At 39.1% G+C, this 18,335-nt stretch overlaps 1 protein-coding gene across 2 annotated transcripts in view; it reads right to left on the bottom strand.

Annotated features, from left to right (window-relative positions):
- Positions 1–5,418, bottom strand: part of MINDY3 (MINDY lysine 48 deubiquitinase 3) — a 47,899-nt gene extending 42,481 nt beyond the window's left edge. The window contains exon 1 of one of the 2 annotated variants that reach the window (XM_062507682.1): positions 5,266–5,418. In XM_062507682.1, the coding sequence (XP_062363666.1) occupies positions 5,266–5,362 (97 nt within the window). In that variant the 5' untranslated portion in view covers positions 5,363–5,418. Of the gene's footprint in view, positions 1–534; positions 643–5,265 lie in introns of those variants that run through there. The other variant, XM_062507691.1, reaches the window with a different exon arrangement.
- Between the last annotated feature and the right edge of the window lie 12,917 nt (positions 5,419–18,335).

Genomic DNA, 18,335 nt, shown 5'->3' with positions numbered 1-18,335 from the left:
GACATTCACCTCCCACACTACAGCATGGTAAGTACATCATCTCAAACAGCAAGAGATAGGACAACTGCATGTTTTGTACCCCATACTTCATCACAGAATAGTAGTTGTTCCACAAAAATGTGATTTTTTTTGTTTTAAAAAGGATCGGGGTAGCCACAGGGTTTCTGCTGTACCTGACCAAAGGCTCCAGGTTTATTTTTAACCACATGTGCAAATGTGCATTACAAAGAATGTATTTTATATCCAAAACCTAGGTGCCTGTGTCAAGCCTCTGTACCAAGACCTGGCATCACCTGATGTAGCAAGGAAGCTCCATTAATTCATACTTGAACCAAAGTTTGCAGTAATGCCATTTCGCTGCCCTGAAATATCATCAGTCCTTTCAACTTTCTGAATTGGTTTGTGCAGGCTTACAATATTAAAAGGTAAGTCCTCCTCTGCTTTGAAGCGTTACTGCATGCCAGCTAAGCACACTTCAACAAGAGAGCTTTTTTAGTTGTTTTAATGATTTGTTTCTGCAGGAAAACAACATACTTGGGTGTGGTATCACTTAACCACACTTAAGAAATCTTGAATTTGCTTCACATTCTTCAGGCTTCTTATAGAAGGCATGAACTGTCTCAGCTTAACCCTGCCCTGTTTTTCAAAACTGCTTCCTAAAAACAAAGAACATTGAGTGATCCACCAGATTGAATACAAATTTGAGACAGACAATGTAAAGTCAGTATCAGACAGAATTTCACAGAACATAATCACAGGCAAAATACATATAAAATACCTGAGGAAACACTTCTTATTACTTAAATGCTGCTTAATGCTTAATAAATATTAATATTCTAAAAGCTGTTAAGCAAAAAAATGGGCTTCAGGCAGTATGGTCTTGCTCATTTCTAAAAGTTCCACAGAACTGGAAGTCAGCTCAGGTAACATTTCAGGAATTCAGCATTCTGAACTCCATCTGAGCTCAAGCCTACCTCAGTCTAAAACCACACTTACTTACCTTTTTAACTCTCCACAACAGTCACATTTGGGGCAATCTCTGTTAACATTCATAAACCCCACACTCTTCCTTATAATTGGTAAGAATGGTCTGGCCACCCTTTAAGCTACCAAGATGAGCATTTCCAATCCAAAATAACTTCTGCTTACTCTCTCTGTTAACCATTCATATCTATCATAAAGCTATTCTCACTCAAGATAAAATTTCAAAAAGAAAAAATATGTAACACAGCCAAAATAGTATTTTTAAAAAATTAATCTGTATGCCTTTTATCCACAAATATAATTACCATCCTTTCCCTGCAAGAAACACAAAATAATGTCATTACCATATATCTTCCATGTCATTTATAACCCTATTAAATGCTGTATTGACCTAATTTTTTTCAACATCACTACTGCACTGCTGCTTTAACCTTTTGAAGCAATGTGGCTAGAAGGGAATGGATCTAGATTCCTGTTGATAGCCAGTGCATTGCCCAATATTTTAAGTAATGACACTGAGAAATCTGTCTTTACATCCTTTGTCCACTATAATCATACAAAACATAGTTTTATTCTCCTTATTTCCCAATTTGGCATTTATGAAGGTCCATGTTTCTTTCTTATGTCTAATTCTTAGCTCTTCTATGTAGAGTTTGCCAATATTAGCATATGATTTAGTTACCCACTGCTGTCCTTCATCTAATAAGCCCCATCACAGTCCAAAGTAGTACAAAAAACATTCAATCTTCTATTATGACTACTCCACCACCTTCCTGCATCTTTTTATTACTAGCTTATTTCTAAAAAATATTTTTTCACCCAAGACACCAGACATAACTGCCATCTCACAAAGGATGCTGTGTCTCTTCAGTATTTTCACCCTGTACAAAACCCAGTTCTACCTGAATGAGACAAGGGAATTAGCAAAGAGTATGCAACACTAACCAGGTTAGAAAAGCCCTTGCTGATCCAGTCTAGCTATAAAGATGCTGCGCTCTTCACGTTTTGTCCTAGAATCACAGAATATATTGAGCTGGAAGAGACCCACAAGGATCATCAAGTCCAACTCCTGTCCCTGCACATGACACCCCAAGAAGCCCCACCATGTATCTGAGGATGTTGTCCAAGGGCTCCTTAACTCTGTCAGGCTTGGTGCTGTGACCACTTACCTGGAGAGCTTGTTCCAATGCTCAATCACCCTCTGTTTTTTCAAACCTTTTCCTGATACCAAACCTAAACCTCCTCTGACTCAGCTTTACACTGTTTTCTCAAGTCCTGTCACTGGTCACAAGAGTGAAGAGATCAGTTCCTGCCCCCTCACTTCCCCTCATGTGGATGTTGAAGACCACAATGAGGTCTCCCCTCAGTTTCCTGTTCTCCAAGCTGAACAAAACAAGCAACTTCAGCCACCTCTCACCAGGGAAGTACATTTCTTTTTCTCTTTTGGGATACATGAACTGCCTGGAAGAAACACTAGAATAACACATTATTACCCAAGCATGAGGTTTACAACACAATGTTTCATTTTTTCTCTAGCACTGGGAATAGAATGATACACATTTTGGTTGTGGCTTTGGGGTCTCCAAACATATCTTTACAGCAGAATGAAGCTTATGAAATTTTATGTGGGGAGAAAATCCCCCAACAAACAAAAAACATTTTCCTGCCCACATAAAGGAAGGAGCATTTACTACAGCAATACCACAACAAAACTTCACTGAATGGGTTGTGGATAAAGAGACAAGAAGTCCTGTAAGGGATTGAGGAATGTAGACAAAATACCTGGCAGGCTACCACTAAATTGGGCAACTGGAAGCTGAAAGAGAATCCAGACAAAACGGACCCTTTTACACTGTATGTTATCCATATACACATAAACTGTACTTCCCACTAGGCCTTTGCAGTTAAATGCCTATTTGAGAAGACCATTCCTTATCTTTCTTTCCAAAGACCAGCAAGAACACAGCTTATGTAATTCTGAAAAGGATCATGTGCACAAGTCTGGCAGGCATTTATACTGGACAGACATGTTGCCTCATGCCTTGGGGATGATCTGAAAAGCAGTTTTATGCATGAAATTTGTCCCTTGGACCAATAGAGAAATTTATTCCTAATATAGGTATGTTCCTTTAGGGTTCAGTCATCATCTCAGCTCGTTCCCAAGTCCTCACAGTCCAAACACCGAAGAGCAGACTGAAGCTTTGCACTGCATTCCTGTGTCTGCTCTGAGGATTCTGGTAAACGGAATCCACAAGGTTCAAACTGCTAATTCTGCTGCAATCATAAAGAAAAAAAAAATCTGTAAAAAACTCCACACTAAAATTCTCACAACAACTTAACAGCCATGCCTTTGTTAAGTCCAGAATAAAACCAATATATTTAAAGTTGTCAGTGAAGAAACCTGAGGAAATTACTTCCACTAACTTGTAACAGTACATCCATATGAGCTGGGTCAGTTCTCTAAACTGCTTGCAAGTCAGCCCATCTTCAAATGACTATGGTGGTCAATGAGTTTGGTGTGTACCAGGATTCCTGGAATGCGGTTGTCTTCACTGAGAAACTGAAAACTATCAGTCTTGCCTACTTTCCTTTCCAAATGAAAATCATAGCTCTCAACTTCCAAAGGGTTTGAGAATGGATCGGACAATGTTCAGCAAGTATCCAAAATAAATTCCAGTGCTAGCACTACAATCAAAAGAAATAGAAACAAACAGAACAAACCAACACCAAACTAGGTGTTTGATGCTTTCAGCACTTTTTATGTGAAACAGGGTCTATCTTTAAACTTCCAAGTCCTTGGAAATAATAAAGGTTCATATATTTGTTTGTTTGTTTTTTCTCTTTTAAATTTTGATGAGTCAGTGTTGACAGGCCTCCTTTGCAGCAATTAAATGCTGCAGAACTTTTTCAACAAAATAGAAACTGAAAGCTGGGTGAAAGTATTATGCAGCTACACCAGGTAAGTGACTGGAATAGACTGTTTTGATTCCCAGCACAAGACCTCCAAACGGTCTAACTTAAAGCCATGGGGTTTTGCTACACAAAATTGATTATATGGAGAAGGATACAGAGAAGGGAACAGAAGCACTACACATTGCAGTCACAGGACATCCCCTAATGACAGATTGGAAATAGCAGCTCCATTGCAGAAGCCTCCAAGAACTCCAGAGATCTTTTCCATTAAACGCTCACTCATTCACAAGTACAGTGCACTTTAACATAAATTTCAAAAAATTCTGAAACTGCTGAAATTTCTCATACAAACTATCATTAAAACTTCAGTTGTGGCAATACAACATTATCAGTTAAAAAAATAATTATGCTTTTTAACACCAATTCTTCTCTTCTGATTTTGCACTCACCTTGCACTGAAACCCCAACATTACCAAAACTTAGGGAGATATTTCAGAAAGCAATTATATTTCAATAACCATTTTTTTTGCTGTGCCTGCTTAAATTCTAGATCTTAGAGGGGATTTGGCTTTTTTCCCTGACTATTTATCACTGAACTATCTGAAGAGAGATAAACCTAGGGGAAAAAAATATGAGTCTGGTAATGCATTGTGTCCAGTAATGGGGAACAGCTACACAGCTCGGAAATCTACTGAACTAGGTGTGACAGCACCCTTGTTATAAAAGAAAAAAAAAAAAAAAAAAAAAGGCAAGGAACTGAGAACACTAAGAAAAGTCTGTTGCAAGGAACTTTAAACACCTTACAAATACGGCACGTTCCAGCGTTACTGCTGCTTTATCTCTCGACATGTCCAAATACTGGCATGTACCTGCCTCCATGGCCAAATAACCAGTTTAAAAAACAAGTCTGTGGGTTTCTGTCCCAAGCCTGCCCCCGCTTCTTCTTAGTCTATCTGTGATTCACATATTCTTCACAAAAAAAAAAAACAAAAAAAAAACCGCAACCAAAACCAAAGCACAGCTTATGTTCGTTTCCACCCGCAATGTAAAATCACAACATGAGACGCGGTTGTTATATTTAACAAATTCAGATCCTTTTCTACACAAGTCCCTGTGGAGATGTGTGGCTAAAGGCGAGCATGCTGTAAAAAACCAAAATAATTATTTAGCAAGGGACGCTGCCGCATCGTTTTCCCGCGTGGGCCAGCGCCGAGGCGCCGCTGACACGGGCACCGAGCGGTGCCCAGGGCACGGCGCCCCTCCCTCAGGTACACGGGCCCGGGGCGCGGGGGAGCTGCGGCTGTGCCCGGCGGGCGGGCCGGGGCAGAGAGGCGGGAAGGGCCGGCGGGGCACGGCGCACGCAGGTACCTTGCGCCCAGCGGCAGAAGATGGTGTCGGCCAGCCCGCGGGGCCCGGCCTTCTTGCCCCACACCAGATGGACGAGTTCCTGGCCCGCCTCGGACATGGCGGGGCGGCGGCGGCCCCAACGCCGGGCGGGCGCGGCGGTTCCGGCGGCTCCGGCGGCCCCTGCGCAGGAGAGGGAGGGCGGGGCCGGGCCGGGCCGGGCCGGGCCGGGCCAGGCGGAGCGGGGCGGAGCGGGCCGGCCCTTCCGCTTCCCCAGCAGGCCCTGGTGCTTCCGCGGGTCGGGGGCGGGCCGGCCGCGGGCTGGTGGTCCTTGCTATGGCCGACCCGGGATGGAGCTGTTCCCTTAGGGATCAGCTTTTAGACCTGAACGTTCCCCAGCTCATATTGTTGTGTATTCGCCCTTGGAGTTCTTCCTGTGGTGTGCAGCCGAAATGGAGCTGCGGTGTTGTGCACGCTTTCTTAAGCAATTAACGGTGTCGGCAGGGTTGGAAGGGCGTGCTGGAGATAGAATTACAGAATCGTGGAATCATGCGAGTTGGAAATGAGAAGAATGTCGGATTTGTCTTTACAAACGAGCTGTGGATGTGCTGGTAGATAAAACCAGCACTGAGAGATAAAAGGAAAAATGGGAAAGATTCTACTGATTGATGAATGGAAAAAGCTATTTGCCTTTACAAACAAACTGTAGGTTTGCCGATAAATTAAATTGGATATTGAAAGATGAAAGAAGCAATGGGGAAAACACATTAATTCTATAAAAAATTAAAAGGGAGGGTTATACGTTAGGGAGGAATCTCAGGTATCAGGCGTTCTAGGAAGTCTGTGCCTCTAAAGTACCTTCAGGCACCAGGGAAAGAGGAAAATGCGGCCGGGAAAATAGGATAAAAGGAGGCTGCGTCTTCCAAAAGTTTGAGAGAACCCAGGGGACTGCCCCATGGCCTCTCCCTTTATTCGAATAAAGCAAAAAGGACTCCTCTGTCTCCTTTTTGGACGTAAATATCTGTGTTTATGGATTAATTTACGAGCTTCAAGTCCAACCATTTCCCAGCGCCAGCTCCAGACACCTCTTAAAACAGTGTGGGCATAGTGACTCCACCACCTCCCTGGGCAACCCATTCCAATGCCTGACCACTGTAACAATGAAAAAGATTTTTCTAATAATCAAATCTAAATATCCCCTTTGATGATCTCCAGTTGAACTTGTCCAAGCCCTTTCTAAGACAGAGTCACCTAGAGCCTGTGACAGAGGAAAGTGTCTGGGTGGGTTTTGAATGTTTTCAGAGAAAGACTTCATGACTTCCCTGGGCAGCCTGTACCACTGCTCTGCCACCCCCAATGTAAAAATGTTCTACTTCATGTTGAGTTCGAACTTTTGTGTTTCAGTTTATGGCCATTGCTCCTCATCTTGTTGCTGGGCACCACTCAAAAGAGGTTGGCACCACCCTCTTGCCTCCCACCTTTGAGGTATTCATATTCATTGATAAAATTCCCTTTCAGTCTTCTCTAGACTGAAAAGGTCCAGTTCCAGCAGTCCCTCCTTGAGATGCTCCGGTCCATTAATCATTTGTGTCACCTACCGTTAGACCCTCTCCAGTAGTTCCTTGTCTTTCATCATACACTTAATGCTTTTATAAAGATTGAACACATATTGAGGCAGTTACATGTGCAATCATTCTGAATTAAATATGAAAGTAGCCAATATCAAGTGTGTTTCTGAGTTTTCTGACATGTCATACCACAAATTGATCAGAAGATGGGGCGGTTGTACTTCTGTTTCTTAAACAAGTTCTCAAGTAAATGCACAGTTAAGCATTTTCTGACTAATTACTGACAAGTCATCAATTTCCTTCAATAGGATTAACAGAATGGATTCTGGGAATTATAATGGACAATAATTATAATGGACACTTTTTGACTTTTAACATAAAGAAAGAACTTCAAACAATGGGAAGGAATTTCATTACAATTAAAGGCATCATGACAACAAAATCAAGTTCTATACATGCTATAACAAAGGCCATCATGTTGCTACATTTTGTGTCTTTTGAATCAATAGTGCAATAAAAAGCAAATATTGTTGTAGTACTTTGAGTTTAATACAAGGGATATCAGACCTGAAATTGTAAACATCCCATGAGCAGGAGGAAAATACCAAAGTACATTTATTTTAAAGTGTGTTGTGTGAAGTATTTCAGAAAAGTAATTATTAAAATGGTGCCATGGTGCAAGTTTTAAGTCAGCTCAACAAATTTCAGACTATCCATTAATAGTAAGGCTTTACAAGGCAGAGGAAAGAAGTGCTAGTTTTAGGACAGCTCTTCAAGTTCCTGAGCTTGTTGTAAGGAAGAAAATTTATATTGTCATGGAAACTCAGGGTGCAATCTGAAAAACAATTCAGTAGAGAGAGGGAAGAAGGCACTGTAAAACAAAGATGCTGAACCTGCAATAGGGTTATGGCCACTGCTGTATGGCAAAGGAGTTGAATGGCAGCACCCAGAAGCACCAAAAGGCTGAAAAAGCTCCTTCCCCACTTCCATCTCCGGTGTCCTGGATCACCACCTCAAGAAAAACATTGTGTGTCTCCACAGAAGGGCAGTGAAGTTGGCAATAGGTTTACAGTGAGCCATGAGGGGTGGCTGAGGGAGCTGGGCTTGTTTAGCCTGGAGGAGGCTCAGGATGGAGCTTATCACTCTCTGCAGCTACCTGAAAGGAGAGTGAGGGGTGAGCTCTTCTCCCAGGCAACCAGTGACAGGATGAGAGGACATAGTCTCAGGCTGTGCCAGGATAGGTTCAGGTTCAACATCAGGAAGAATTTTTTATGGAGAGGGTCATCAAGCATTGGAGTGACTGCCTGGGGAGGTGGTGGAGTCACCATTCCTAGAGGTGTTCAAGAAACAGCTGGACGTGTCACTCAGTGCCATGCTCTAGTTGACAAGGTGGTGATCAAAGGTTGGACTTGATCTTGAAGGTCTTTTCCAGCCTAAATGATTCTATGACTCTGTGATGATTGTGAAGAACAAGTTAATGAGTGTGCCCTTTGATTTCATAGGTGCAAACAGGTATTCACAATGAAACTTTTCAACATGTAAAGAAAAGCTGAATCACAACCTGGAGAGCTGTGAGCCAGAAGAGGTTCCACAGTTTAATGTGCTCTACATTAAAGTGCAACAAATTTACCCTGCCACCACAGAGTGGAAGAATGCTTATCAGCTTCAAATCTGTGATTACAGACCTGCAGGTGATCTAGCAGCTCATATCTTCCATAACATCACAATATAAAATTAAATCTATATTTCTAACCTGAGTTAGAATGACAAATTGCCACATTTTGGTGCCGTAGTAGTGCAGTATTTTTGTGTAGCAGTGACTGGTTTGAAGCTAATGCTTTGTGTTGTGTAAAAATGCTCTCACCAGAAAGTGATGCGAACTTTGATATTGCTAATTTGATCTGTATAATGTGATACGGGAAAACACATTTTTAGAGTTACTCACAATACTGGCAAAAGCAAAGACAGTAATGAGAGACACAAGATGTTAAGTGATTTGACCCATCTTGATTTGGTTGGCATACGGCACACAGAATTCAATATAGACAAATAAAAATTCATCTAGGAACAAGGGAGCAATTCTGGGGATATGTGCCAACTGGAACAATCTGTCATGTGCTGGGTAGGAAAAGCATTGGGAAATTATTTTGGAAATACCGGGAAATGTCACTGAAATCATTAGTCTCGCTAATACAAATGGTAAAAATCAAGCTATATATCAGCTGTAGCAAACAACACTGAATCCAAGCAGATGAGACTCTGAATGTCATCAGTTTCTTATAAGTATTGGGCATTCATAAGATAATGATATGTTGCATATGCCTACCAAAGATTTGGACAGGAAGCTTTGTGTGTGAATTTATGTAGGTAGTTGAGTTTCAGTTAGTGAGGAGGAAACCAAAAAGGATGGCTAGGAGAAGCTACAAGCTCAGTTATACAATAGCACATTGACAGCTATGTTGGATTTCAGAAATAAATGTTAGTGGATTGAAGTCAGAACTCTGAACAGAGTGCAAATCTGCATACTACTACATCAAAATAGTATTTTCTAAAATTATGAAACTGGTATTTAAATCCTTTTTCTGTGGACTCTGGGATGTCAAAACTGTACTATGAAGTCTGGGCTTCATGGAAGGTAAACAGCAGATTCATCTGCTTTTTGGGTGTTTACATCCTAAAAGTGTTTAGAGGTGTTCAGACAGAGAAAGATTGAAAATTACTGCTCTGCAGCATTGTTTGGTTATATTATGAATGATATGCATAGATTTTAAACTACTTTTTCAAATAGTTTATTTTAAATGCCTTTTTCCCCCTTTTTTAATGTTGGACTGCCATCATGTGGTTGGTTTGGTGACTTAGGGTGCACTTCTTTTTGCAGCGCAGCTAGTTCACTCTGCAGGCTGGTGTGGTGGGTTTGCGGTTCTAGGAAAACATAGCAGATACTGTTCTCTCCCTTCTAATCTCTAATCCAAACTCACTTAGATTAGCTTGATTCTGTTGGTTGCAGTATGTTACATCTTAGAACAGTTCTCCACTAGACAGAAGGAGTAGGTAACATAAGCATATAGTCTCTAAGTGTCAGTCCCATTTGGTTTACTTAATATATTCTTTAAGAATTAAATCTCTTCATAAAACTTTTTGAATTAATTTTGAATTTATGGGTTTACTGCTATGAACTGTTGACAGACAGCAGTATAAGGTACAGAAATTGTAGATTTTTGCCAGACAAATCTCAGTAAAGTTCATCTACACAGAGATAGTTTTGCCTTACTTGTCTTTAAAAAAACCTGGCTTTGGTGGTAGGAAAAACAAATATATTAATTAATGGCAGGCTACTTAGTCCATACAGATCCAAAGGGAATTGCAATGGTGTTGTATTACTAAATTGTTCTGAGGAGGTAGAAATGAGTATTAACATTTTTTACGGTTCCCTTTTCTGATTACTCCCATCTTTTAATTACCTCACCCTGTCCTTCTGGGCTCTCAACCCAACAAAACAAAAATCAGTCTATCAATCAAATCTGTATAGAAAAAAATGTTATTAAGAAGTTGAAACATTGTGGTAGGCTAGAAAATGCTGTTGAACCAAATTATGACAATGTTTAGTTGTCTACCCCTTGTGGTTGGATGCCTACTTCCTACTGGTGTGAACGTATCTGGACTTTGTTTGTAGTGCAACATAAGTACTATACAAGTATTTGCTCTCAGGGTGATCTCTGAGAAGAAATTTTAATATCAGAAGTCATGCTCAAAATTCTATTGTGTGCACATTTGTGTAAGCATCCTGAGATTCTCTATTATTTTCAGATAAAACGATCTCACAGAGAGAGGTAAATTTAAACATCCATTATCCATAGTGGTCACTCAGTGTGTAGCTCTCAGCAAATGCTTTGGATTATAGACTTAATTTTTTTGGGGAGAAAATGAAAAAGAAATTACATTTTGGCATGTAATTGCTAAGGAAAAAAGTCTGTAATTAATAAGACTATTATTATTATTATTATTATTATTATTATTAAATTAAGGATGTAAATTTCCAACACAGTGATACTCTGTCTCTGGTGTTATTAGTTACAAGTGGCTCAGGCAAGCTTAAAGCCCAATTATGCAGTGGGTTAATAACTTGCTGTGCAGTCAGTATCCTCTGGTTAATTGCAGAGTTTACCTATCAGTGACAATGCACAAAAGGAAAGATAATAGACATTTAGATTAATCAAATTTAGTAATGTGAACTTCATTTCAAACTAAAAAGTTATTTGATACAAGGGACTGAATTTTTTATTTCAAAAAAGCTGAATTGAAATATATTAATTGCACTGAAATGTTAAAAGACTTAAATATGCGTTATTTAGTCAAAATTAAACAGGTAAGTTCCAGTCTTCTAAAAGGACTGTTTTCCAGCAGAAGATGCCATCAACATGTTTAGACTAGCTTTACTTTTTTTCTTGGAAAGTTTTGTTTCCAAGCAGGTGATGTGTTGGGAGAACGCAGAATGAAGAGGTGGTGCAGATGGCTGATAGAAAACAAAGATTCTCAGAAAGTGGTCTGTACTAAAGGGATAGGCACCTCCTTCTCTAAGTGTGGCAACCAAAACCATTTGCCCATTTAAGTGTCTTGCTCTCGAAATTATTTTTCTTACTTTTACAGTTTTCTGTTTCAAACTCCTCTTTTTTAGAAGTCTGATACACTGGTTCTCATCTCCCCTTCAATAGTTCTGTTTAATAATTCTTGCATTTTTCTTAAATTTTCCATCCTAATCCATTATTTTGTCTCTTAAGTATTAATCTCAATGTTGCTGCTTTTTTTATTCTTGCAATGATGTATTTCTTCCTGCATGATATTGTGTCCTTCTGATTTGTGATTAAAATTCGTCTCTTTTCACAGAGGCAGCTGAAAATCTTATCTGCTTTCATATTATACTATCTGTGCAAGAAGCTGTGAGTTCTTTGGGCCTGTGACACGTGTCTGCAGTACAACCTTAAAAAGTATCTCATACTTACCACATTTTAAGAATACATAAGGAAGAATGCAAAGGTCAAATTCAAAAGGAGCACTCCTATTGGGAACACTGATTTGTTCAGAGGAGATGCTGGGCAGTACTGAGAAAAGCACCCATCAAATGAGAAAATTCAGGGGAAGGGGGTTCATAAGTAACCTCATTATTGAGTTGGTCTTTCCTTTCATCAAAAGATGAATTCCTACTTTCTCTTTATAAAATGTTATCATCACACCAAAATAAAACATCGGATTTTATACATCATTATATATAGCTTTTTGTATAGACTGTGTGCATGTGCATCATGCACTCAAGCTCAGCCTTTGGAAGAATTCAACCAGTGGTTGCTTTGGATCATTGAAATTAACTGATTTTCTGTATTTGAATGAAAATGCTTTGCCCAATAGAGGGTGTAGTAGCTCTTAGAATACCTAGAGTATTGCTACTTAGCTGAAGTAAAGTTGGTGAAAAAAATCCTCAGCACATTCCGGTGGTTAAGAAATTAAGGGTCAGGGAGTTTTGCTGATTTATAGCAGCTGAACATCTGTTTTGGAATACACAAAGGGAAGGATTCAAATTTACAGTTTCCCACAACAACCATGACTTGTCTCCGTTTTACATACTATTGGCATTTTTACTGACAACTTTTATTCTTGAACATATAAACCATATTAGACTTTGGGTTGTTTTTTTCTTTCTTTTCAATTCCTCCCCCCAAAAATTATGCTGATATTTTTATTTTCTTCCCATTATTTTATTTAAAAAACACCCAAAAGAATAAATACTAGTAAACACTAAAAATCTTTCTCCTGTCATTCTAAGCAGCAATTGATAGACACCGAAGTTTCAAGAGAAAATTGTGATCTAGAACTGTCTAGATTAATTAGGAACATATCCTCAACACCACATTCCTCTTTCAGTTAAAAACTATGTAGATGAATAGGAGCATTTCCTCAACGCTACATTTATTTGTTTTTAAAAAACATTTTCTGTCACTTTTGTTTGTTACTTAAAACCATATATTCCTGAAATAAAATACTTGGAATTATTCATAGTCCCTACAGACCATAACTGCAAGTATTAGAAATTGTGTTTTTAAAATTTTGCCATTAGATTGAAATAAACAAGTTTCCTTGTGTTGCACAAATCCAGTTTTGTGAAATTAGCAATTCCAGAAAGTCCTGAGCCTATTGAGGTGTCTTCTCCTCTTGCTCCCCTCCTGCCTCTTTGAAATATACTAAGTAGCTTTGGGTATTACATGTTCTTAGAAACCTGAAAATTAAGGCTAAAAAGAAAACTGCTCATTCAGCACAGCAGTGGGACTGAGCAGTGGGACTGCTGCTGCTAACACTTTATTAAGAAAAATAATCAGCAGACAAATGTAAGTATTATGGCAACTCTCATCTTAAGATGGCAGGCTGTGGAAAACAGAGGAGACAGTCTGTTATTCAAGCATCTTGTCACTTGAGTCACTAGAAATGGTTGAAGTTTAAATGCTTGTTATTAAATTGTATGAAACTGGTAGTGTCAGTGCCTGTTCTGCAATTTGACATATGGTGCATCCTTTCATAGTGTTTTACAAAACTTAGCATTACATGAAGTGCATATGGATGGGTTTCAAAATCCATTCGCCTCTCCTATTGCCTCACTAATTTTTTTTTGCTTTAAAAATCTTCATAACCAGTCAGCATTAGTGTATTTTCAGCAGCATCACCTATGTAAGCAAAATCCTAGTGCAACTTTCCTTTTTATGATAGCTTCATTCTGTAGCAGTGCAACTGAAAGCAAAACTCAGGAGCTCATGTAAGATGTGAATGTAAGTCAGTGCTGTGGTGACTCACACGACAACAGAGAAACGTTTTTGGCTGAGAACATTTTTCATATGACGCTGAAAAGAAAAATCAATGTGTTATTTTGCCATTAGGATGGCAAAATTTTTAACAAGATTTGTGTATTTTATTGAAGGAATCTGTTCATTTTGGGCGATGAGTGAGAAGGACATATACTCTAAATCTTGCACTTCTGAGCTTCCAGTGTTGTTGCATTTGCATGAGAACTTGCTACAACTGACAGAGAAAATTGAAACCATGACTCCTTTTTTTTAATTTTAGAGGGCATCATGTTTACAATGAGCAGAAGCCTTGAGGAAAGAGAAGTTTCCCAACAAAATTTCAGAAGAAAATGCAAGGCCAGCAGGCAACTAACTGGTTCTGCCTTCCCAGATGTCTGGATTTTTATTTTCTAGTTTGTACCAGTCAGAAACGGTTGCCATAGAACTGCTTCCTATGTACTCTGGCCACCTCTCATCTCTGATAAGCTTTCTTTACCTATATGTCCTCCATGCCATGTGATCTGGGAGGGTCATCTGCCTTCTATTCTGTGATGAGATTACCAGCTAAGCCAATAAGAGTAATGGATGTTGTATTGCAAGGCCTTTAAGAATGTACATAGTGCTCCTACAGCCAAACTGGTGAGATGAATAAATAGAGAGTATGATGGGTAGAAAATTAGCTCAACCATTGAATTCTAAGATAGTTATCACTGGTACGAAGCTCACCTGGCAACGAGGTATGAGTTGCTTGCCTCAGGGATTGATGCCAACTATACTTGTTCTCAGTGACAGCTTGGATGACTGGATCAAGTGCATCCTTTGCTTGTTTGCAGATATATGAATTGGGAAGGGTGTTCATTACATAAGGGTTTGGGGCTTCTGTTTAATGGAACTTTGTCAGGCTCCAGAAATGGGCTGTCAGGGACCTCAGGAAAATTGCCAAAGGAGAATGCAAAGTGCCAGGATGGAGTAAACCCATGGAACAGCACAGGGCAGCACTGACTGGCTGGGAAGCAGCTTTGTAGAAAAGGACCCGAGGCCCCTGTGGGCAGTGAGTTGCACTCAGTCACCAGTGAGCTGCACTTCTGGCAAAGAAGGGCAGCTGTATCGTGGGCTGTGCTAGGAGGACCGTAGCCAGCAGATGAAGAGAAATAGTGCTTCTTTCCCTCTATCTGGCACTTGTGGGACCACATCTCTAGTGCTGTGTCCAGTTTTGGGCTCCCTAACACAGAAGAGATATTGACATAGTGGAGCATCAGAGAGCCATTTTGATGTTTTGGGGGCTATAGCATGTGATGTACAAGGAGAGATGTGCTTTTTCTGTCCTGAGCAGAGAAGACTAATCCACTGAATGCCTCCCTCAACAGGAGAGTGTTGAGAAGACAGAGCTACATTCTTTTCAGAGTGGCACAGTGTGAGGACAAGAGCCTGTGACCATAAGTTGGGAACACTGGAACATTGGAAACCCATCTCAGTGCAAGGGGAAAACCTTTGCCCTGAGTAGTCAAATGCTGCAACAGGTTGCCTGTATAGGTTGTGGGATCTCCACCCAAGGAGACTAACCACTCTCAACTAGCAACTGCCTTCAGCATTTGGATCTGAATAGACTTACACTGAGTAGAGTGTTGGTGTGTTTTCCAGTGGTTCCCTCCAACTGACCTGGTTCTGTCTAAGGTAGTCATTGAATGCATATGGACTGATGCCAGTAAGAGAGATTTCTCTCTCTTCATTCATATTTTTGAAGTGACAGGTACGGGTCAATGGAGCTTTATTTTGCAGGGGACAATATGAAATTAAACAACTAAAATGAAAGAAGACATCAGTTGTGAATTTTCATTTGTATAGTATGTTGCTGAAGTTGAAGAAGTGCATGAACAGTATTATATGTATTTCACTTTCTCTGTTATCTTGATATTTCCTTTGATAACTTCACTCATAGTGAGAAATTAATAGTAATTACATTCACTTTCATTTTGCAGATAATCACATCATGTAATTGTTTGCTTACACCAATGGTGATCCAGCTGAAACCTAGACTTTTTGCTTTTCCTAATCTGTTTTGTTTTTTCTTGTAATTTCTGATTCCCCAGCTAATTGTGATGATGATGATGATGATGATGATGATGATGATGATCTATAGTCCTTCTGCTGAGAGAAGTTCATTAGTAATTTTGAAGTCTCATGTTCAATAGAGAGGTGAAGTTATTTTATTATAGCAACAACATACAGAGATAATATAAATTGTATACCGAGTGCTTTGATTAACAGTTTAGCAGTTTCCAACTTGAATTGAAGTTTCTTGGTGCTTTCCACTATGTTACTAGATAGAAAATTAGCAGACTTTGAGATTACCCCCACTGACAGTCCAGTATTTGAAAGCTTAAAAGAGAAATGTTTGTATGCAACCTAGTAATTAGTTATGAGATCATCTTTGTTCTTTCAGGCTAATGCTCCAGAGAGGAAAAGCACCAAGGCAAAGCCAGTGTGCAATGTATGCTCAGACCTAAAGTCTGACTTCAGATAGCTTGGCTGTTGTACATTGATAATGAGTGCATTTCTAGCCTTTCTTGGTTTTCTCTCTTGTAATGCTTCCCCCCCCTCCAAAGTTACATATTTCAGGTATCAAATAATTTTATTCAGAAATAAATGGTAGTTATACAGACATAATAGCTTCACTATGGGATTAAATACACAGGCAGTCCTGGCTGAAGTTGTATAAATCATAACCATGTACTCCATCAAATTCCATTTTTATACCCATAAGATGAGGCATTAAGAACAGTTTTTACCTTGTAAAATGAAGAAAGATAAACAATAAGAATTTATTATGGCCCATAAACAGAAGGAAAAAGAAGGAATAGAATTTAAGGAATAATGTGATAAATCAAAACAATCCAGAGATTAATATTAAGTATATATGGTATATATATAAACTAATTCAGTGTAATAAATAACATAGAAAGAACATTGTAAATCATCAGACCTGGTTTAGTTTACACACAGTTGGTTTTATATAATATCAACCAGGCCTTATAGGAAACCGTAGAGTGTAATTTTACAGTGCAATCCTTTGAACTGGGTTTGTGTATGTAAAGATTGTGAAATAATAATGTACCAAATGTTTCCCATGTTAGAAAGTGTTATAGCAACCTTGCTGTTTGCCTAGAGACCCTGCTAGAGCTGGGACTTTTGCTCTCTTTGAGCTTCTTAATAGGCATGTTCTGCAGTATTTGATTTCTCTGTTTGACTCTTAAGTTTTAGTATGTCAAAATTTAAATTTTAGATTACTGAATGGAATTAGGATTCAGTGCAAGAAATTGTTATTGACTTGGAAATTAGGTCAGGTGTCTCCTGTAGTATGCTTTTGAAGCATTTTTAAAGTAAAACTGAAAATAATTCAAAAAGTATTTTTCATGAACATTTTACTGTGATTTTGCCAGTGAGGCTTTTATAAGTAAAAGAAATATATAATCCTGTTGTATGTAATTTTGAACATCCTCTTATATATAACCGTACATGGTAAAGAAATACAATAATGCCAGCTTAAGTGGTCAGAATCTTAAGTCCAAGGAGGTCCAAATTTGGATGGATTTTCAACAAATGGTTTGGAAGGCTTGCAATTTTTCTGTGCTTACCAATGACTTGTCAACAAAGCTGTGCTATAGAGCATCTTTCCAGAACCAAGCAAAACAGAATGGGGGAAGCTATTTAAAATTAGGTTCTATATATCCGCTTTTTGTAACAATCCCACAAATGCTGGTAGTAGTTCCCTGGATAAGAGTCTCTTTCCTTTTTCAGAATAAATGATATAAAAATCTTGGTTAGGCTGATGTTGGAAATATTTTGATGCTGATTGCCAAGTACATCATAAAAGTCATCTTTAATACACAGCCATATTTCTGTTAGTGTGAAACTTGGCACAAATGCTGGTGCTAGACCTTCAACCTTTTGTCAGCTTAAGAGTCTGGCAGATGGTCTTCCAGCCATTCACCTGGAACACTGAAGGTAATAGAAAGTTTATTTGGTCTTTTGAAATATAAATCCCATTCTTTGTATCACAGTATGGACTCCCAGTGTCGAATGCTGTCTTCATCTATAGAGGTTTTGAATACAAATGTTTCTTCAGAATCATGAACTGTTGAAAAATGGGAGAGAGATCTGTTTCATTTTGCTTCTAAAGCTAACTGAGAAGCTTTATCAAAACAATTGATATTTCCAGCTCCAATTAGCATGTTCAAAAATTTCTCTAAGCCATGTTGTTATGGTAGGCCTAAAAGGAAAAGCTTAAAGGTCAGCTAAAACACATAATCACCCCAAAGTGGTTAAGAAATGCCAATATCTGTTTTCAAGCTGGAGAAAACAGTAAGCTACACTACATTAGCTTCCTTACATATTTGCATCATGTATGTTTCTAATGCAAAAATGGATAAAGGTCCACTGTAAAATACAATGCTCATTAAATCTCATTTTTCCAAATTTCTTACTAGGTGTGAGAGAAGCAGTTATGTAACTGCGAAATAGAAAAATCTAAATTAAAATGTGAGTTGTTCCCAGAAGAACTACTCCAGTGCAGGTCCCTCCCACAAGGTGCAGTCCTTCAATAACAGGCTGCTCCTGTGTTGGTCCCCCATGGGGTCACAAGTCCTTTCAGCAAACCTGCTCCAGTATGGTCTTCCCAAAGGGTGACAGACTCCTTCGG

Source organism: Cinclus cinclus, chromosome 1, assembly GCF_963662255.1.
Source record: "Cinclus cinclus chromosome 1, bCinCin1.1, whole genome shotgun sequence".
Classification (NCBI taxonomy): Eukaryota; Metazoa; Chordata; class Aves; order Passeriformes; family Cinclidae; genus Cinclus; species Cinclus cinclus.
This window is presented reverse-complemented; position numbering and strand designations above follow the sequence as displayed.